This window comes from Hemitrygon akajei, chromosome 7, assembly GCF_048418815.1.
Source record: "Hemitrygon akajei chromosome 7, sHemAka1.3, whole genome shotgun sequence".
Taxonomy (NCBI): Eukaryota; Metazoa; Chordata; class Chondrichthyes; order Myliobatiformes; family Dasyatidae; genus Hemitrygon; species Hemitrygon akajei.
Window position 1 is genome coordinate 168,331,099 of NC_133130.1, and position 23,774 is coordinate 168,354,872.

The following is a 23,774-nucleotide window of genomic DNA, read 5'->3' on the forward strand; positions in this document are numbered from 1 at the left end:
AAAGTAATCCTTTCTGCAGATATTCCCTATTCTCTCCACCCTAACTCCTCTTTGCAATTTAAAGCACACTTGTTTTCTCCAGTTAAAATTTGGTTGGAAATATTTTTATGTTTGAGGTCACATTTTACATCAAAGATTCTTACAAATAGGGAACAAAGGCCAAATGGATCAGGACACAGCCTTTCCCCTACATTGCAGTAACAACCAGTAAAGTATTAGAGCCATGAGTAACTTAATTTCTTATAATTCAATTTACACCTGAACAAATTGATCAGGGATTTACTGCAGTGTTCACATTGTGTCTTTTTACCTAATGACTAGGAACTGAATGTTGGTTTTCCAGTTTTCAAACAACACATAGCGAATAAAGTGGGATAAATGTATTGGATTCAGCAGAGAAAAAGGGGAAAAAAATCAACTGAGCATCTTTGTTGCTATGGGAATTGTTTTGTTTTATAACTTCATAAGCTAAATGAAGCCTGAGGATCAACGTGTTGACTTTATTTCTACTTTAATGAGGCGTGCACTTATGACCTGGTGATGTACTGACATCTGCCGTTCATGTAATTTTACATATAAAGAATCCTTAATTAAATCATTTATATACAATATTACTCAAATATTACTGTAAAATTAAATACACAATAGGACTAGTAGTGTATAATATAAGTAACTCAGACTGGCTTTTTGAAAAGGCATTGTTAATATAAATATTTAAAAAACTCCCTGAAGATTCTTACTAACTAGTCATGATAGGCTGACTGCCTGTGTAATGAACCAGGATCATAACACATATGAATGCTTTACCAATCTTAAACTTCCTGGAGGTAATCATAATTTATGGTTATGTGATAATAAAGGTACTTATTTCAGTTTCCTCCTCAATTAACCTTATCTTACTGTGATTTGATAAAAATATCTTGGGATTTTCTATGCAAATCTACAGTAACCACATTCTGTCGTGATGATTCTAATTTGTCATTACTGGGCTAAAATTTACTGCAGCAGGTAGCAATTGTGTCATTTCAGGGAGTCAGACAGATTGTCTAGTCAATTAGAATAGGTTAGGTATAATTGCTCATTTTAATCTTATTTTTCTTCCACTAATTCAATTTGAAACACCAACTGAATATGAGAGGTGATCGGCCCAGTGTTCAAAGGTGATTTATTTGTTATGCTTCACAGCCTTCCAGGAAATAGCTACAGTCATGATTCGTAAATCATACACCTATCAAATGTCAGTTTCTCTTCCGGTTACTCCCTTGTGTAATTGTGCAAGAACAAACTATCTTCAAGAAAAATCCAGGTGTTAAGAAAACAGGAAGGAACTTCAACTGGTTCAAATAAAAATAATGAATGCTGAATTTATTTTAACACTTTTAATCATGCAACATTTTAAAGAAGCTATACCAGCTATTTATATACACAAATGTTACAAAAGCAGAATGATAAAGTGACTTCATAAATCTATTAATATTTGAATATCTAAAGACAGGTACCTCGAGAGTATTGGTGCTGGTAGCAGGAACACAGCCAACTGCGTCATTACTGGAGTTTGTAGAAACAGTTTCATTTTTATCATCGCCAGAGGACTTTTCCTCCACTTCCTGAGATTCCAAACCCATCTTCAAATCCATACCAGTTGGACAGCCCATGGACTGTAACACCTAAGACAGCCATAATGTGACTTCATTAAGTTAAAAAAAATCTTCAAGTCCAAGACAAAAATTAGTAGACCATCATATACTACCTACATAGTGGCACTGGAGTCACTGCTGGTCAGCTAAGATATGAATGAACCAGTGGGGTTAAGCAATTATCATGGTCATTTTGGGTACAAGATAATGCAACATTCCAAAAACTCAACATTACTACTTTAATACCACAATAATTAATCCACTATCGTGTAAAGTTCTATTAAAGGTAGATTTTGGATCATTCACTTAATCATTAAAACTCAAATAATTCCTATGCAAAATCAATAAAACAGCTCACAATCATATAACAAAATGCTAATATACTCAATATGTCTATTCCTGGAAAGTAATGGCTGAAACTGAGAACCTTGCTGCTCTCAACATTCAGCAGAAGAACTTTTGTAATTATTTCAATTGTTGCAATTGAAACACAATTCATGAACAAAATACTTCCAAAAACAATCACATTGTAAGTATATTCTTCCTAAAATGGTGAAGAGAATTTACTACAGAGGATTCCAATTAATTGGGCCATCAGTTAATTGGGGCAGCTGCTTATTTGCGACAATACTTAAAGAACAAAAACTAATCAAGAAAATAACCAAGACTCCCTTAATTTATTTAGAAAACTATGCTGCTTAAATGGGACAGGAGAATGTTGCTGTAGTTTCTAACTAGCATCAGTCACATGCACTTGCTGTGGTCATTAGACACAACATGTGCTTAAAGCAAAGTTTTTAAGTATAGTCAGTAGCATATGTTTGTGTTCAAAAGCAGTGATATCTGTCACTCATAGTTGACAAGAAATAAGCAGTAAGGCAATTCAGAACTGTTTTGCTCACTGCAGTTTCAAGCAGTCAGGTTCAGAGATGCCAGGAGTGAAAATGAAACAATTTCACTACTTCCAACAAGTTAGGTACTACAAGAATTTGAAGGTAACAACAATCATCGAATGTTACAATGAATATGAAGATTTGGAGGATGCAATCACTGACAGCATTATCTGCACTAGGTGTCTACACTAATTTTGTTCCTTTACAGCCAATCAAAAGAACATAACAGTGCACACTGGATGAATTTCTCTGTTGATAACTATTAGGAACTTATACACAGCTTTACAGCGCTATAGTAGAATTGGTAAAGTTAAAATTTGTTCTGTATTTCATTTAAATACATAATTTGCTATGCAGTTAAACAGTAGTTTGTCTTTTTTATACCTCTTTAAATATTTTCATGTAACTATGGCTAATTAGGCCATCTGCTTAATTGGGCCAAGATGTCTTGGTCCCGATGTGCCCCAATTAACCAGAATCCACTGTGCCTTTATTAAGGATGAACAAAACAGGTAAATGGATAAATTCCACTTTTGATCTAAAATTGTACATTAATAAATGAAAAGCAATAATATATTTGATTCATGCATGAAGTTGCTCACATAAATAGAGATGTCCTTTAGTGGTTTAATATAATTGCTGTTATAAAAGTGTTTCAAAGATTGTTAAAATCTTTGTTCTTGATGTCCTTGCTGCATTTTGTTAGTAGTTTTTTGTGCAGGGGAGGGGGGTTTGGGTGCTGATGTTCCCGTTGCATTTTTGTGCGGGGGAAGGGGTTGGGGAGGTTGATGATTATGAAGCAAAGTACGGTTGGCAGCTAAGTATCTGCCTCCACCATCGTCACCAGCAGCCCATTCCACACACTCACCACTCTCTACATAAAAAGCTTACACCTGACATTTCCTTTATACCTACTTCTAAGCACCTTAAAACTGTGCCCTCTCGTGCTAGTCATTCCAGCCCTGGGAAAAAGCCTCTGACTATCCACACAATCAATGCCTCTCATCATCTTATACACCTCTATCAGGTCACCTCTCATCCTTTGTCACTCCAAGGAAAAAAGGCCATGTTCACTCAACCTATTCTCATAAGGCATGCTCCCCAATCCAGACAATGTCCTTGTAACCTCTGCACCCTTTCTATGGTTCCCACATCCTTCCTGTAATGAGGCAACCAGAATTGAGCATTGTACTCCAAGTGGGATCTGACCAGGGTCCTATATAGCTGCAACATTACCTCTAGGTTCCTAAACTCAATCCCACGATTGATGAAGGCCAATGCACCATATGCTTTCTTAACCACAGAGTCAACCTGCACAGCAGCTTTGAGTGTCCTATGGACAGACCCCAAGATCCCTCTGATCCTCCACACTGCCAAGAGTCTTACCATTAATACTATATTCTGCCATCATAGTTGACCTACCAAAATGAACCACCTCACATTTATCTGGGTTGAACTACATCTGCCACTTCTCAGCCCAGTTTTTCATCCTATCAATGTCCTGCTGTAACCTCTGACAGCCCTCCACACTATCCACAAAACCCCCAATCTTTGGGTCACCAGCAAATTTACTAACCCAGCCCTCCACTTCTTCATCCAGGTGATTTATAAAAATCACAAAGAGCAGGGGTCTCAGAACAGATCCCTGAGGCACACCAATGGTGACCAATCTCCATGCAGAATATGACCCATCTACAACCACTCTTTGCCTTCTGTGGGCAAGCCAGTTCTGGATCCACAAAGGAATGTCCCTTGGATCCCATGCCTCCTTACTTTCTCAATAAGCCTTGCATGGGGTACCTTATCAAATGCCTTGCTGAAATCCATACACACTATATCTACCTTCATTAATGTGTTTAGTCACATCCTCAAAAAATTCAATCAGGCTCTTAAGGCACGACTGCCTTTCACAAAGCCATGCTGACTATTCCTAATCATATTATGCCTCTCCAAATGTTCATAAATCCTGCCTCTCAGGATCTTCTCCATCAACTTACCAACCACTGAAGGAAGACTCACTGTTCTATAATTTCCTGGGCTATCTCTACTCCCTTTCTTGAATAATGGAACAACATCCACAACCCTCCAATCCTCTGGATCCTCTCCCGTCTCCATTGATGATGCAAAGGTCATTGCCAGAGGCTCAGCAATCTCCTCCCTTGTTTCACACAGTAGCCTGGGGTACATCTCATCCAGTCCTGATGACTTATCCAACTTGATGCTTTCCAAAAGCTCCAGCACATCATCTTTCTTAAAATCTACATTCTCAAGCTTTTCAGTCTGCTGTAAGTCATCACTACAATCACCAAGATCCTTTTATGTAGTGAAGCAAAGTATTCATAAAGTACCTCCACTATTTCCTCTGGTTCCATACACACCTTTCCATTGTCACACTTGATCGGTCCTATTCTCTTACATTTTATCCTCTTGCTCTTCATATACTTGTAGACTGCCTTGGGGTTTTCCTTAATCCTGTCCGCCAAGGCCTTCTCATGGCCCCTTCTGGCTCTCCTAATTTCCTTGTTAAGCTCCTTCCTGCTAGCCTTATAATCTTCTAGATCTCTATCACTAGCTAGCTTTTGAACCTTTTATAAGCTCTTCTTTTCTTCTTGACTAGATTTACAACAGCCTTTGTACACCACGGATCTTGTACCCTACCATCCTTTCCATGTCTCATTGGAACGTACCTACTCAGAACCCTACGCAAATATCCCCTGAACGTTTGCCACATTTCTTCCATACATTTCCCTAAGAACATCTTTTCCCAATTTATGCTTCCAAGTTTCTGCCTGATAGCCTCATATTTCCCCCTACTCCAATCAAACGCTTTTCTAACTTGTATATTCCTATCCCTCTCCAGTCCTATGGTAAAGGAGATAGAATTGTGATCACTATCTCCAGAATGATCTTCCACTGAGAGATCTGACACCTGACCAGGTTCATTTCTCAATACCAGATCAAGTACAGCCTCTCCTCTTGTAGGCTTATCTACCTTCTTGAACACCCAACAAACTCCACCCCATCTAAACCCCTTGCTCTAGGGACATGCCAATCGATATTTGGGAAATTAAAATCTCCCACCACGACAACCCTGCTATTATTACACCTTTCCAGAATCTGTCTCCCTATCTGTTCCTCGATGTCCCTGTTACTATTGGGTGGTCTATAAAAACACCTAGTAGAGGTATTGACCCCTTTCTGTTCCTCACTTCCACCCACAGAGACTCTGTGGACAATCCCTTCATGTCTTCCGCCTTTTCTGCAGACGTGACACTACCTCTGATCAACAGTGCCACACCCTCACCTCTTTTGCTTCCCTCCCTGTCCTTTCTGAAACATCTAAAGCCTGGCACTCGAAGCAACCATTCCTGCCCCTGAGCCATCCAAGTCTCTGTAATGGCCACAGCATCATAGCTCCAAGTACTTATGTTGTGAAAGATAATGAAACATAATTACTTTTAATAATTTGCAGACTGTGAAAGTCAGGACATGGATTTATATTGTGATTTTTTGTTGGAAGCAGACAGTTTACCTGGCACAAAGCAATTTACCAGGAAATTGTTAACAAAATACACCACTTGAAACAAGTTAGTTAGGATCAGGACAGCAATTAAAAAACATAAAAACTAAAGGAGGGGATGGAAACACTAAGATCCAAGGCACTGAAGGTCACGGTATTTATACAGAATTCTAGATAATAAGTAAGAAGGGTGTCATTTCAGGAATAACTCAATCTGCACAAAAGCAAACAAAGGGTGAATAAGAAGACTTCAATCTATGTACCAAAAAAACAGAGCACACGATGAATAAAGGTAAGTGTAGTTCTCAAGCATGAGGAAGATAGCTCAGGAAATTTGTAGACAGCATGCAAGAACAAAGGAAGACATATAAAAGAGAGAAAACATGACCAGAAGAGAAAGAACCTGAACAGGACACAATATTCAGGATTGTTTCTTTGTATTAGATTGAACTAATTAATAAATCTATTGTTAGTTAATGCACCTGTATCCAGTACTTTTGTGAAAAGTGAGTCTCATTCTTTAAATGAAATCTCAAAAGCAAAAGAATATTGACAAATTTTGAAATGGATTGATTTTGATTAATTATTTGTTAACATGAAAAAGGCTAACAGAAAGCTTATTGGCTATTCCTAGAGGCATTAAAACAGACTTTGTCTTTAGGATTCACAAAGCTTCATGGGTTTATTTCAAGAAAGTTCATGACATGGGAAGAGGCTGCTTATTCAACTTCTAAATTTTTAATTATTGAAGTATTATAAGATTCTAGGGATAAAATTTGAAAGGAACCTGGGCCACTCTGTATTTGCTAAGAATTGCAAAAATCTTTTTGAAGACTTTAAAGGTTACTTATTTAAAATGTTCAATAGTGCATTGAATTGTTGAATCTTTATGGTTTGGAGAAATTCAGAACAATTTTGATATTTAACTTTAAAAAAAATAAATCTGACACTTATAAACAATGTGAATTATGCTAGTGTTGCAAAATGAGGATTTGTAAACAATAGGACCCTTACAGCTTTGGCCCAATGGGGAGTTTGGTAAAAGGCCAGCATTGCCCCATTGACAATATAGAAACATTTTGAATGTCTAATCATCAAACTGTTCTTCTTTTATACCAGGATTTATGGAAATATGCAGATCATCAGTAGTTGCAGCCACAAATAAAACTTGAGAGAGCAAATAGACTATACAATATATCTTGAACAATTTTCAAAAGAAACAAAAGAACACCACAAATCCTTTTAATCCAATTAGAATAAATTATAATTATATATGCAAGGTTTACTGCACTGTTTATTGTAAAATGTAAATTGTGACAGTGCAATCTATCATAATCTACAGTATAGTTCAGTGGGTTTTATCAAGAGCTGTTCTAGCTTCATTCTTCAGAATTAAGTTTCCTCAACATTCTTCATTCTTTCCATAACAAAGGAAGAAAATAACCTAGAAAAAAGAACCCTTCAAGTAATTTGCATCTTGAGTATATAACTACCAAAGCCTTTGCCGAGAAGACTAACAAACCCTGTTTAATAGCAAGAACTGGTGAAATAAACCAACAATGGTTGGATTATTGTAACTCTAAAATAAAAGCATGCATGAGTTCTTAGTCATGCCTTGCAGCAACTCCAAAACTAGCTCACTAGTCAAGAAAATAAATAAGCACGATGGTCATTAACACACAAAGTGCTGGAGGAACAGAAGGCCAGGCAGTATGTACGGAGAATAATAAACAGTTCATGTTTTGGGCCGATACCCTTCATCTAGACCGAGAAGGAGGAAGAAACCGAATAAGAAGGTAGGGGAGGGGAAGGAGTTAAGTGAAGCCAGTCTGTGTTATTAAAAATGGTTATTTGAGGCAGTACTAATGAAGCAGTACTTCTCTAGCTGCTTCTTTTTAGCTGGTTTACAACAAAGAGAAATTGCAGTCTAAGCATGGAATGAGAGTGAAGACAGACCATTTATACAGCATAAATCACAGTTTGTGCTGGCGGCACAATAGCATAGAATTAGCACATCGATTCACAGCACCAGCGATCACTGATCACGGTTCAATTCCACAGGAACCCACTCCCCCAATTATCTATAAGGAGACTTCATCTTGTGACTGTGTTTGTTTCACTGGGTGCTCCGGTTCCCTCCCACATTCCAAAGATATACATGATAGGGTGAGTGAACTATCAGCATGCCAGAGATGTGGTGACACTTGTGGGCTGTCCTGAGCATATCACAAAAGAAATTACACAAATGATGCATCTTACTGTATGTTTTGATGTACTATAAATGTGACAAATAAAGCTAATTGACCATATGCTTCATTTTGTGTGTTGATTTTATGAAAATGTAGATACTCATTCACAAACAAGTTAAGTCCATTCAATTCTATTTTGGATGCACCCTTGAGACTATATATTCCAAGCAGATGTGCTAACCATAATTAACTTTCCCCAAAAGTTGTTTTAAAGACAGAAAACATCATGACACGTTAACATGGCTCTTACCTTAACTGCAACATTAAGTTTGGCAGTTTTTTTAGATGGTCCTGAAGCCTCATAGGTTTTGCCATCAACGTCTACTGACATAGTGAAAACAGGCGCATGCACTGGACCAGACTGTGAGAGAAGCTTGTACTGCAGTCCAGGTTTAATCTGATTCAATCTCATCAGAGCATTCATAGGTTGGTTAACATCTATTGCTTTGCTTTCCATTACTAGAAGAATCAGTATAAAAATAAAAATTCAAAACTCTTTCAACTTTTCTTTCTTTCAAAAAAATCTTCACTCAGAAAGAATTACATTTCTTTTTACAGATAAATTTAATGTGTTTAATTTAAAAGACAAAACTGTTAACATTTAACCATTGTATTCTGTGTAGAACTTACAGCTTCAGAAACCTTGCAGATATTTCTGCACATCCACTTAATATTCCCATGTCAAACACTTAGCTGAGAAATTTCAGTCAGATTAAAGTCGTTGCCCATAGCACACTCCAGACATTAAAAACAATTTTAATGTGGTCTCTATATTTACACTATATTATCAAAATTTACAATGTTGTTTGCAAGACACTGTTCTTTTTAATGTCAAATAAATCTAATTTTCATTGAAATGATTTCACTGAAGCATTCTAATTAAATTTCTAAATTTGATAAACTTTGCTCTAGTGGTATACATCATCTACTGTATCCTTCACACTTCACATTGTGTCTGTACTTTGAAATATTGTACATGGCACATGGTACATAAAATTTTCTTGGGATAGGCAATCAGGCAGGCAAAGTCAGAAGCTAGAAGTAAAGCTTGTGGTGTAAATCAAACAATTCCATCATACTTAACTTGAATTGGACAGTATTTACATTGATCCATGATTTCACGTCAGATAAACATGTGGTGGTCAAGAATAAAGATGACAATTGAAAACATCTCTACGCTCTGCTATTTGTTCCACTATTACTGTCGTACTTCATATGGAAGATTCTCCTGAGATTCCTGTACAACCAATTCAAAATCTCTTCCATCAAGTTATTGCTACACCCATAAATTCTACTAAATTTACTGTATCTTGCAAAATCTCCATTTTCCCCAGCATCTTCGGATGTTGCCAAATGGCCCTGATGTTTATTTGACTTGAAATCAAGGATAAATGTAAATACTGTCCATTTCAAGATCAGCATAATAGAAACCTCCTACTCACAGTGCAAACTCTACATCTACCTTCTGACTTTACCTGATTGACAACTCCTGATTGCCTATCCAAAGAAAACTTTATGATGCACAATAAATAGGAAGCTGAACTTAAAACTACAGAACAAATAACAGCAGCCTACTTTTATCTGTCTGTACCTCACCCAATAAGTCCACAGCTATTCCCAAATACCTGAACATCCAGATTCAAAGATGGTATTCCAGGCCCCAGCGCTCTATTGTGTTCTCCTTCTACCTTAATCTTCATAATTTTCTATTCATTCCATACCTACAAAATCTTGCTCAATCCCTACCTCAGTCAGCTCAATTATCCTTGTGCAATGATCAATGCTATCTGATCCAATTCTGGATCCCAATTTACAATGCGTATAAAAAATATTCGCAACACTCCCCGGAAGTGTTTTATTGTTTTACAACATTAAATTGGCTTTTCTGACACTGAACAACAGAAAAAGTCTCTCAGTTCAAAGTGAAAACAGATCTCTACAAAGTTATCTAAACTAATAACAAATATAAAATGAAAAATACTTTATTGCATATGTTTTCACCCCCTTTCATATGACATACCAAATTATCACTGGTACAGCCAATTGGTTTTAGAAGTCAGATAATTAGTTAAAAGGAGACCTGTTTTTTGGAGGCCTGTGTGCAGTGAAGGTGTTTCAATTGATTGTAGTAAAAATACACCTGTATCTGGAAGTTCCAACTGCTGGTGAGTCAGTATCCTGGCAAAAACTACACCATGAAGACAAAAGAACACTCCAAGCAACTCTGTGAAAAGGTTATTGAAAAGCACAAGTCAGGAAATGGATAATTACTGTTGCCTGGCTGCTTCACCAGTTGCAGCTTTATGGGAGAGTGGCAAGCAGAAAGCCACTGTTAAAAAATAGTTCACATGAAATCTCGGCTAGAGTTTGTCAGAAGGCAAGTGGGAGACTTTGAAGTCAGTTGGAAGAAGGTTCTATGGTCTGAGGAAACCAAAATTGAGCTTTATGGCCATCAGACTGAACACTATGTTTGGTGTAAACCAAACACCACACATCATCAAAAACACACCATGCTTACCGTGAAGCACGGTGGTGGCTGCATCATGCTGTGGGGATGTTTCACTGTAGCAGGCCCTGGAAGGTTTATGAAGGTAAAGGGTAAAATGAATGCCGCAAAATACAGGGAAATCCTGGTGGAAAACCTGATGCAGTCTGCAAAAGAACTATTACTTGGGAGAAGATTTGTTTTAAAGCAAGACAATGACTCTCAGCATAAAGCCAAAGCTACACAGGAATGGCATAAAAACAACAAAGTGGCCAGGGCAGAGTCCAAACCTCAATCCAAATGAGTATTTGTGGCTGGACTTGAAAAGGCCTGTTCACTCACGATCTCTACACAATCTGACAGAGCTTGAGCAGTTCTGTAAAGAAGAATGAGGAAAAATTGCAGAGTCCAGATGTGCAAAGCTGATAGAGATCTATCCACACAGATTCAAGGCCATAAAATTGCTGAAGGTACATCTACCAAATACCCACTTGAAGGGGGTGATCTTGTGTTTCATATTTGTACTTAACTTAAATCACTTTATAGAGATCTGTTTTCAAAAGGCCTTTTCAGTTGATCAGTGTCAAAAAAGGCAAATTAAATCCACTGTGATTCTGTATTTTCTTTTTCTTTTTCTTTCTCTCTCTCAGCTCTTATAGATAAATAAAATATAATTTTGTTCCAAACTTGAACCTCCTTTGATTGTATTAAAAGGATGAACATTTTGGAATGTAATGAATGTAGATGGGGCACAAAATAAATAGTAAAGATTTAAAACGCTAGCAGCAATGCTTCATGATGAAAAATTCACAAATGTGTGAATGTGCATAAGCATTCACCTTAAATTGTCTCCATTACACCAATTACAGTGACAATTCAAAAATACCAATATTTCACAATGACTCGAAAATAAAATCGATAGTGTTTCCACACAATATCCAAATTGTTAACATAACTCAAACCAAGAAGGCTGGCTATATTCCTTATGTCTTTGATGGTGTCACCTCAATGCCAGAGCCAATAATAACCTCTCTTTCGTGATTTTCCCCATTTGCCTTTAATATCTATTCCTCATAATTCAGATGTTTTAATGTTCCCCAGATTCTTATAACAATTATTTAAAAAATACAAGATTCATGACACCTTGCTACTGACTAATTATTAGAAATATTCTCATAATACATTTACACTTTCACTGTCCTAGTCTAAGAATAGAGCTAAAGTGGTTTATAAAGGGTACTGGTGAGACCACAGCTGGATACGGTGCTCAGTATTAGTCTCCTTATTTCAGGAAGGATGTATTGCATTATATGTTTTCATTTATTTATTTTCATATTTTCTATGGACCCAATATGCTGCAAATTAATTCCTTCACTTTTTTTGCAATTGATATCTTTGTGTATAAAAATGTGTTCCTTTTGTGATTTTGTTGTAATTTTCACCCACAATTATGCTTTTAATATTCTAAGGATCTGTAAAATTAGAAATTCTCTGTCCATTCTCAAATAGCAAATTTTAGCAATTGCCTTATTTTCCCATAGCTATCTAAACTTTTCTACTGGCCACAGTTGAACAGTTCCCTACATTCAATTAAGCCTCAATAGCCAGTATTATAAACATACAAAATTAATAATGGGAGAATGCCTCTTCTCCTCAATTCTGTTCACCATTTAAGGAGATTATGACTAATCTGACTATCACTTCAGCTCCACATTCTAAGACCTTTCAGAATCTTGCTTCACAAATACTTATGTACCAATTCCTTAAAAATATTCAGATTCTGCTTTCATGACCATTTGAGGAAGAGAGTTCCACAGATGCATAAATTTCGGAAAACGAAGTTTGAGTAACACCTTATTTTTTAAAATGACTTTCTAGGTCTGGATTCTGCCACAAAAGGTCAGTTAGATTTTCAAGTTCTCATGGTCTCATGTTTCAATAAAATCCTCTGACTCCTCCGAACCCTAGTCTAAATTATCCAACCTTTCCTGATTAAAAGAAAACTGCACAATGCATTAACATCCTTCCTTAAACAAGGAGAAAACACTGCACTTAGAACTCAAGATGTGGTCTCAGAAGTACTCTATATTACTTCCCTATGAATTCAATCTCCTTAGTAATAGCTTTCATGATTTGCGTGCAGTATGAGCCCAAGTTCCTAAATGTCTCAGATCTTGTTCCTCAGGTTTCCCACATTTCTGCGTTCCCAACATTCTCTCAAAGCCAATACCTGACTCTTCCTTTTTCCTTAATTATTGCTTTCTCACTACCACAGTTGTCAGGATCTCTCACCAGCCTCATTTGCCTGGCTGAATTCCTTCTTACTTTAAGAAAACAAATTCTTAACTTCCACTTGCTTCTTCCCCCTCCCCCCCCACCAAATCAAAAGTGCATGTCCAAGTTATTGAAGGATAAATTAACAGTTCTCACTTAATAAGCCCCACTTTCGTTACCTCCATCACCAACTCCAGGAGGGTATCAGTGCATTAGGGATGTAGAATCAAAAAGAGTACCAAATACAGGTACTCGAAGTCTTATATCTCAATGTATGGTGTATAAGAAACAAGGTGGATGATCTTGTGGCACTTTTACAGATTGTCCAAAGTTACAAATTTTATTGGAGGGATAGGAAGGTAGGCAGAGGGGGTGGTGTGGCTCTGCTGGTAAAGAATGGCATCAAATCATTAGAAAGATGTGACCTAAGATTGGAAAATGTTGAATGCTTGTGGGTTGAGTTAAGAAACTGCAAGGGTAAAAGGACCCTGATGGCAGTTATATACACGTAACGCCCTGGTTCACAATTTTACTGCTATGCTGTCGGTATATAATTTTAGTAGTTCTGTAAGAGTAGTCTGTTCTGCTTTCAGCCTGTTTGGGTTACCGTTGAAGATAAGGGCACTTTGAAATGTGTGTCATCCAATTAGGTTAGAGCAACTGGAAGAAGGTTCCGAGGAAGTCCACCACTTCGGGAAGTCTGATCACCTGGCTGTACTTCTGCTCCCTGAGTATAGGCAGAGACTGAAGACTTCAACACCAGTAGTGAGGACCAAGAAGGTAAGGACAAGAGAAGCACAGGAGCACTTACAGGACTGCTTTGAATCGGTGGACTGGGCTGATTCGTCTTCGAATCTGGATGAGTATGCTGCAGTTGTTACCAACTTCATTAAAACCTGTGTGGATAAGGGTGCGCCTACAAAGACTTACTGTACATTCCCAAACCAAAAGCCATGGATGAAACAGGAGGCATGTCATCTGCTGAAGGCTAGATCTGCGGTATTTAAGTCTGGTGATCCAGATCTGTACCAGAAAATCAGGTATGACTTGCGGAGGGCTATTTCAAGGGCAAAGAGACAATTTCAAATGAGGTTGGAGGTGACATCACATGTATGACAACTCTGGCAAGGTGTTCAAGACATTACTTCCTACAAAGCGAAACCCAATAACATGAATGGCAGCGATGCTTCATTACCAGATGAACTCAATGCCTTCCATGCCCGCTTTAAAAGGGAGAATTTAACTACAGCTGTGAAGATACCTGCTGCACCTGGTGACCCTGTGATCTCTGTTTCAGAGGCCAATGTTAAGCTGTCTTTAAAGAGGGTGAATCCTCAGAAGGCAGAAGGTCCCGATGGAGTACCTGCTAAGGCTCTGAAAACTTGTGCCAACCAACTGGAGAGAGTATTCAAGGACATTTTCAACCTCTCACTGCTATGGGCGGAAGTTCCCATTTGTTTCGAAAAGGCAGCAATTATACCAGTGCCTAAGAAGAAGAATGTGAGCTGCCTTAATGACTATCATCCGGTAGCACTCACATCGACAGTGATGAAATGCATTGAGAAGTTAATCATGACTAGACCGAACTCCTGCCTCAGCAAGGAACTGGACCCATTGCAATTTGCCTATCACCACAAGAGGTCAATGGCAGATGTAATCTCAATGGCTCTTCACATGGCCTTAGACCACCTGGACAATACAAACACCTATATCAGAATGCTAAACACAAAGTATACTGCAGATGCTGTGGTCAAATCAAGACGTACAAAAAAGCTGGATGATCTCAACAGGTCGGGCAGCATCCATTGAAAGAAGCAGTCAACGTTTTGGATCGAGACCCTTCATCAGGACTAAAGAAAGAGGGGGCAGGGGCCCTATAAAGAAGGTGGGGGGGTGGAAAACCAATCAGAGGAAAGATCAGAATGCTGTTCATCGAGTATAACTCACCATTTAACACCATCGTTCCTACAATCCTGACTGACAAGTTATAGAACATGGGTCTCTGTACCATCCTCTGCAATTAGATCCTCGACTTCCTAACTGGAAGACTACAATCTGTGCAGATTGGTGACAATACCTCCTCCTCACTGACGATTAACATTGGTATACCTTAGGGGTGTGTTCTTAGCCCACTGCTCTACTCTCTATACACTCATGACTGCGTAGCTAGGCATAGCTCAAACACCATCTACAAATTTGCTGGTGATACAACCACTGTTGGTAGAATCTCAGATGGAGATAAGAGTTTGTACAGGAGCGAGATATGCCAACTCGTAGAGTGGTGTCACAGCAACAACCTTGCACTCAACGTCAGTAAGACGAAAGAGCTGATTGTGGACTTCAGGAAGGGTAAGATGAAGGAACACATATCAATCCTCATAGAGGGATCAGAAGTGGAGAGAGTGAGCAGTGTCAAGATCTCTGAGGATCTAACCTGGTTCCAATATATTGATGCAGTTATAAAGATGGCAAGACAGTGACTATACTTCATTATGAATTTCAAGAGATTTGTTATGTCAACAAATACTTCTATAGATGTACCATGGAGAGCATTCTGACAGGCTCCATCAATGTCTGGTATGGGGGGGGGGGGCTACTGCACAGGACTGAAAGAAGCTGTAGAGCTGCAAAGGCTTGAAAATTTAGTTGGCTCCATGCTGGGCACTAACCTACAAAGTAAGGGGCACAAAGGTTTGTCTTGGTCTTTGCTCGGCGAGAGATAAAGAAAGAAGAAGCCAGAGAGAACTGTTCATAGGATTCGATCTGGTGGGAAACACAATTCTATGGAGCCAAAGCGTGGGAATCTGCTGAGGATTGGTGAATATGGTTTTTGGAAGATTTGAGCTCCAACCTGTGCACACTTGACTGTTTAATTATTACAGGCTCTTTTTGGTTTTTTTTTCTTTCTTTTCTTTACTAAACCTTTTGTTACGTTAACATTCACAACCATACTTCTTTATAATTGAATGCAGTGCGTGATCTGTTATTTTCTGCCGACGATCTGCAACAGGGCATTCACGCAAACCGGGGCTGGGGTGGGTGAGACATCCCAATTCTACAGATTTGGGGGGGACTGGGGTTATATGTACCCTAGACGTACAAAGCCAGAGAAAGATGGGTTTTTTCAGCACTGAGTCCAGTGGATGTTAGCTAGTGGCTAACAAGCCATTTTTAGAGATGCCCAGGAAAGGATGTTTCATACAGGCCTCCAAACAGTAGATGGGATGTGAACTACAGATTATAATACAACAGGAAATAGAAAAGGTGCGTCAAAAGAGCACTGTTAATGGTTGTCATGGGAGATTTTAACATGCAGGTAGATTGGGAAAATCAGGTTGGTTATGGATCTCAAGAGAGTGAATTTGTTGAATGCCTACAAGATGTTTTTCCCTGGTCCTGATGGGCTGCATCCCAGGGTGCTGAAGGAATTGACGGAGGTTATAGTAGATGTATTGGTAATCATTTATCAAAACTCTCCAGACTCTGGGCAGGTCCCAGCGGACTGGAAGACAGCAAATATCATGCCACTTTTTAAAAAAGGATGTAGGCAAAAGATGGGCAACTATAGGCCAGTTAGCTTAACATCTGTAGTCAGGAAAATGCGGAGTCTCAAGATGGCGCTCATGGAGTAAACCGCATCTAGGCTTTGCTCCAAACCTTTTACGTTTTTTTAACCTACAAACACCCCTTAAACTTATTTTAAAGGGGTCTAAACATATAGAATTTTTCTTTTTAAACTATTTGAATTATTCTCAACTTGCTGAAATGTCTAAAGCAAAAGAACCGAAACAGACGAAAGAACCGTTAACTTTAGAAGTAGTTGTGAAGTTTATAGAAGCTAAATTTGAAGATCTGGAGAAAAAATTACTCGGAAGATTTTCACAGTATGACGAACGTTTGAAATCACTCGAAGAAAAGTTTTTGACCCTTTCACGGGAATCAAAAGAACAACAAGCAAGCATTTTGGTTCTTGAAGAAGCCGCTCGTAAGAAGGATCGTATAATCGAAAAAATACAAGAAGAGCAAACTTCGACGATCCAACAGATGGATCGTTATAAAGTTAAAATTACTGATTTGGAAAATCGTTCTCGAAGACAAAATCTTCGGTTAATTGGGATCCCGGAAAAATTTGAAAGCGGTGATCTGACCGTTTTCTTCTCTAAATTTCTAGTGGATGTCCTGGGCGCAGAGGTCCTGGATAACCCCCCGATAATCGATCGGGCACATCAGGTGTCCAGATTTCAGGCAGATTCAAGTCTGAAACCACGACACGTAATCCTTAGAATCCATTATCCTCATATCAAAGAACGTCTGATTCGTGCGGCTCGTAAAAAAGGTATGATAACCTATCAAAACTTCAATTTTCGCATTCTGGAGGACTATAGCCCGGAGGTATTACGGGCTAGGCTGGCTTTTAGATCGGTTATGTCGAATTTTCACCAGAAAGGCTACAAGCAAGTGTTGCTGTTTCCAGCACACCTGAGAGTCACTCTTCAAGATGGATCTTTTCGGCTGTTTAAATCGCCAGCGGATGCTCAAGGTTTCCTGGAACAATGACATTTGATCGGGCTGACTAATGTAATTTAGCCTATAGATTTGGATCTGTTATAGATTGACGTTTGGGGTTTTTTTTTGATACGGTTCACATGTATTTCTTACATACGGTTAAAGCTCTCTTTTTTTTACTGGGCTTATTCTGATTTTATATTTTTTCATATTATTAATCTATTAGCATTGAAAATGACCTATTAGGGTTATTTTTTTTTCTTTTTTGTTTTTCTTTTTTTTTAAATCGATATACGCTCTTTTTTTACACTTTTAACATTTGAATATTAAGATTGGGAAAAAATAAAATGGCGTTTCTTCTTCCCGACAGACTTCAGTGTTTGCAGCGTCATAACTGTTTTGATGTGTTTGAAAGTTTTAAACTTTCATTTATTGTTTTAATTTTTTTTAACCCTTTTGTTTATATACATTTATAACATTAATTTTATATTTTAACTTTTGCTATATCAACCCTTTTTTATAATGTGGGTTGTTTGTATTTTTTTAACTTTGTTACGTTTGAGTTGCCGTCTTGAGACAAGGGGGTAATTTTAGTATTAGATCGCTCGCTTGCCTCTGTTTGGCTTTTTTCCTGGGGTTTTCAGGGTGGTGGGAGGGGGATTTTTCTTTTTTTTCTTTTTTTTGCTTGCTTTTTGCTTAGTTTTATTTCATGGGCTTATATGAAACTACAAAAATGGCTGCAGTGCTGTGACTTCCGGTTTCCCTTTGAACTTACTTCCCTCTTCCGGGTTCATGAGTTCACTTTTCTTTCAAACCTATATGTTAACTGTAATATAGATTGTCAATATGGATAAGACTATTAACTTTGTTTCTTGGAATACTAATGGTTTAAATCATCCGATCAAATGGAAAAAAGTATTCAAAGTATTCCATAGAATGAATACTAATGTTATTTTTGTACAAGAGACTCATGTAAGGAAGGTGGATAGTCAGCGGTTGTTTAGGTTTTGGAAGGGCCAACAGTATCACTCAAATTCGCACGCCAAAGTGAGAGGTGTTTCTATTTTTATAGACTCATCAACTGCTTTTATACATCATGAAACAATTTCAGATCCGCAAGGTAGATTTTTGCTTATTACTGGTTTACTTTTTAATCAAAAAGTTGTTTTAGTTAATGTTTATGCTCCAAATACTGACTGTCCTGAATTTTTTAAATGCTTATTTACATCCTTTCCTAATCTGAATCAATATAGATTGATAATGGGCGGGGATTTTAATTGTTGTCTAAACCCTTTGATGGATAGATCCAAGCCCACTCAAACTTTTCCGAACAAATCGGCTTCTCTTATTAATTCTTTTATGATTGATTCAGCTATTTGTGAAATTTGGCGTTTTCTACACCCTAATGACAAAGAGTTCTCATACTTTTCCCATGTGCATCATAATTACTCAAGAATTGATTACTTTTTCATTGATCAGCATTTACTTATAGACGTTATGGATTGCAAATATGACTCTATTACTATATCTGATCATGCACCTTTGAAGTTATCTATTAAGGTGACGGATTCATATATTAGTACTAAAGGTTGGAGGTTTAATCCTGTTTTACTGCAGGACTCTGACTTTGTTAACTTTATTAAACAGCAAATTGATTTGTTTTTCTCAATAAATTCTACAGCAGACATCTCTAGTGGAATTTTGTGGGATACTTTTAAGGCATATATTCGTGGACAGATTATTTCATATTCTGCCGGAGTTAGGAAACGAACTAATTCTAAAATATTAACATTAGTTGATAAAATTAAGGCAATTGACAAGATCTACTCATTGACCCCTAGTAAAGAACTTTATAAAGAAAGGGTGGAACTTCAAATGGAGCATAGTTTATTATTAACCTCCTCGATTGAAAGTCAGTTAATTAAATCGAAAGCTCAATTCTATACATATGGAGATAAGTCTGGTAAACTACTAGCTAACCAATTGAAAATTGTTTCGGATAAGCGACAAATTACTAAGATTCGCAAACAAGATGGTACTTTGACGATTGATCATAAAGAGATAAATAAAGCCTTCCAAGATTTTTATAATTCTTTATATCAATCAGAATGTACTAAGGACTCTTCTATAATGAGTGAATTCTTAAGGAAATTGAATATTCCAAAAGTAACTGTTGAGGATAGTGTATTTTTGGACACACCTATTACGGAGTCTGAAATAGAAAAGGCTATTTTCTCAATGAACTCGGGTAAAGCTTCGGGTCCAGATGGTTTTAATGCAGAATTTTTTAAATCCTTTTCTTCTATACTTTCTCCTTGGCTTTGTAAAATTTTTAAAGATGCATTAAGTATAGGTAAACTACCACAATCTTTTTATGAAGCTTCTATTTCCTTAATTCTTAAAAAAGATAAAGACCCCACTGAATGTGCATCCTATCGGCCTATATCTTTGCTGAATACGGATTTTAAGATTTTTAGTAAAATTTTGGCTATTAGATTAGAAAATATATTGCCTCGGATTATTTCTGAGGATCAGACTGGATTTATTAAAAATCGCTATTCATCTTTTAACATTAGAAAATTAATTAATATTGCTTATACCTCTTCATCTAAAATCCCAGAATGTGTCATTTCCTTAGATGCCGAAAAAGCATTTGATAGAGTCGAATGGTCATATTTATTTAATACTTTGCAACATTTTAATTTTAGTTCAAAATTTATATCATGGATTAAATTAATATATCAGAAACCTTTAGCTTCGGTCTTTACTAATAATCAAAGATCCCCTTTTTTTCAGTTATTTCGGGGCACAAGGCAAGGTTGTCCTTTAAGCCCTTTATTATTTGACATTGCTTTGGAACCCTTGGCTATAGCTATTCGTGAATCACCCAATATTTTAGGTATTACCCGTGGGGAGACGATGTATAAGGTATCATTATATGCGGATGATTTGTTATTATATATATCTGACCCTGAAAGATCTATTCCTGCTATTTCTTCTTTGCTTGCTCAATTTAGTAATTTTTCTGGATATAAATTGAATTTTAATAAGAGTGAACTTTTTCCATTAAATATGCATACTTCAATTTATAATCAGGTACCATATAGAATTGTTACAGACTATTTTACTTATTTAGGTATTAAAATTACTAAAAAACATAAAGATTTATTTAAAACTAATTTTTTGCCTTTAATAGATCAAATTAAGCAACTTGCTAATAGGTGGTCCCCACTATCTTTGTCTTTGGGAGGTAGAATTAATGCCATTAAGATGATGATACTACCTAAATTTCTATATCTATTTCAAGCATTACCAATTTTTATTCCTAAATCTTTTTTTGATATAGTTGATTCTAAAATATCTTCGTATTTGTGGCAGAACAAAAATCCTAGGCTAGGTAAAAAATATTTACAGAAGCCTAAGAAGGAGGGCGGTTTGGCTCTACCAAATTTAAAATTTTACTATTGGGCAGTTAATATACAGTATTTGATATTTTGGACACAAGAATCGACTACAGTTGCTGGCCCACAATGGGTAAATTTGGAATGTAAATCTGTGCAAGATTTCTCATTGATCTCAATCTTAGGATCTTCACTTCCTTTTTCGTTATTCAAAACAAATAAACAGATAACTAATCCTATAGTCAAGTATACATTACGAATCTGGTTTCAATTTCGTAAATTTTTTGGTTTGAATAAGTTTATGCTGTCAAGTCCTATAATATCTAACTACTTTTTCCGACCATCATCTATAGATCAAGCTTTTCTTTTATGGAAAACAAAAGGTATAACATGTTTTCGTGATCTGTTTTTGGATGATAACATTATGTCCTTTGAACAGTTATCTAATAAATATAATTTATCTAAAACCCATTTTTTTAGATATCTACAAGTTAGAAATTTTCTATATAATGAACTAAAGTCTTTTTCGAAAGAATGTCCATTGGACATTACAGAAAGAATTTTAGCTCTTAATCCTTGTCAAAAGGGCTTAGTAGCTATCATTTATAATATGATTATGAATGTACAACCAGATATATCAGAAAAAATTAAGAAGGAATGGCAGGAAGAATTGCATTGCCCTATATCTATTGAGCAATGGGAAAAATTTTTATCATTGGTAAACTCATCCTCTATCTGTGCTAAACATGCTCTAATACAATTTAAGGTTGTACATAGAGCTCACATGTCTAAAGATAAACTTGCTCGATTTTATTCTTATGTTAATCCAACCTGTGATAGATGTCATTCTGATATTGCTTCGTTGACCCATATGTTTTGGTCTTGTCCTTGTTTACAAAACTATTGGAAAGATATTTTTAATATTATTTCAAGAGTCTTAAATATTAATCTCCAACCACATCCTTTTACCGCAATTTTTGGTCTACCAATGATAGATAATAAGCGTTTATCCGCTTCATCCCAACGAATGATTGCATTTGTTACACTAATGGCTAGAAGATTTATTTTACTGAATTGGAAAGAAATTAACCCTCCAACTGTATTTCAGTGGTTTTCTCAAACTATTTCCTGTTTGAGTTTAGAAAAAATTAGAAGTGTGGTTTTTGATTCTTCAGTTAAATTTGAGGAAACTTGGAGACCATTTATTCAACATTTTCATATGAATTAAATGGTCTGATCCTGAACCTTATTGCTACTATCCTGAATTGTGTGGATGGAGGTTGGGAGTAATTGGTACTGCTGTATGTATTTAACATTATGCGATTGCCCATGTTGGTTAGTTTTTTTTTAGTTGTTGTTTTTTTTTGGGGGGGGGGTTTCTTTTTTTTTCTTAATTCCTTTACACTATACTATGAGTTTGAGAGACTCTATGTATTGATTAATACATATTTGATTGTTAATTAATCTATTATGTACTCTCAAATGTTTTGTACTAATATTTTTCTTATGTTTTTCTTAAAAAATTAATAAAAAGATTTGAAAAGAAAAGAAAGAAAGGAAAATGCTTGAACCTGTCACTAAGGAAGAAATAGCGAAGCATTTAGAAACGATGATTAGACTGACGCAGCATGGATTCAGAAAGGGCAGGTCCTGTTTGACAAACTTACTGGAGGTCTTTGAGGACATAATGAGTGCAGTGGATAGAGGGGAACAGGTGAGATGTCGTATACTTGGATTTCCAGAAGACATTCGATAAGGTGCCGCACAAAAGACTTATAAATAAGATACAGATGCATGGAGTCGGAGGAAGTATGTTGGCATGGATGGAGGATTGGTTAACCAACAGAAGGCAGAGAGTTGGTATAAATGGGTGTTTCTCCAGTCGGCTGTCTGTGGTGAGTGGGGTGCCGCAGGGGTCAGTGCTGGGCCTGCAGCTGTTTACCATTTACATTGATGATTTGGAAGAGGGGACTGAGAGTAGCATAGCAAACTTTGCTGATGACACTAAACTGAATGGAAAAGCAAATTGTACAGAGAATGTGGAGAGTCTGCAGAGGGATATAGATAGGTTAAGTGAGTGGGCCAAGGTCTGGCAGATGGAATACAATGCTGGTAAGCGCGAGATCATCCACTTTGGAAGGAATAATAAAAGAGCAGATTATTATTTAAATTATTGCAGCATGTTGTTGTGCAGAGGGACTTGCGAGTGTTTGTTCATGAATCGCAAAAAGTTGGCTTGCAGGTACAACAGCTTATTAAGAAGGCAAACGGAATGTTGGCCTTCATTGCTAGAGGGACTGAATTCAAGAGCAGGGAGGTCATGCTGCAACTATACAGGGTACTGGTGAGGCCACACCTGGACTACTGTGTGCAGTTTTGGTATCCATACTTGAAGGATATACTGGCTTTGGAGGCAGTGCAGAGGAGGTTCACCAGGTGGATTCCAGGGATGAAGGGGTTAACTTATGAGGAGAGATTGAGTCGCCTGGGACTATACTCTCTGAAGTTCAGAAGAATGAGAGATCTTATAGAAACATACAAAATTTTGAAAGGGATAGATAAGATAGAAGTAGAAAAGTTGTTTCCATTGGTAGGTGAGACTAGAACTAGGGGACATTGCCTCAAGATTCAGGGGAGAAGATTAAGGACAGAGATGAGGAGAAATTGTTTTCCCCAGAGAGAGGTGAATCTGTGGAATTCTCTGCCCAGGGAAGCAGTTGAGGCTTCTTCACTAAATATATTTAAGAAACAGTTAGATAGGTTTTTACATAGTAAGGGAATTAAGGGTTATGTGGAAAAGGCAAGTAGA

The 23,774-nt window shown here is 37.1% G+C and overlaps 1 protein-coding gene across 4 annotated transcripts in view; it reads right to left on the reverse strand.

Annotated features, from left to right (window-relative positions):
• The window catches only part of strbp (spermatid perinuclear RNA binding protein), a 227,999-nt gene that overhangs the window by 34,004 nt on the left and 170,221 nt on the right, over window positions 1-23,774 (reverse strand). For all 4 annotated transcript variants that reach the window (XM_073052558.1, XM_073052559.1, XM_073052555.1 and 1 more), the window contains 2 exons: window positions 8,550-8,758; window positions 1,500-1,667 (listed from right to left, as the gene is read on the reverse strand). In XM_073052558.1, the coding sequence (XP_072908659.1) occupies window positions 1,500-1,667; window positions 8,550-8,758 (377 nt within the window). The remainder of the gene's footprint in view (window positions 1-1,499; window positions 1,668-8,549; window positions 8,759-23,774) is intronic.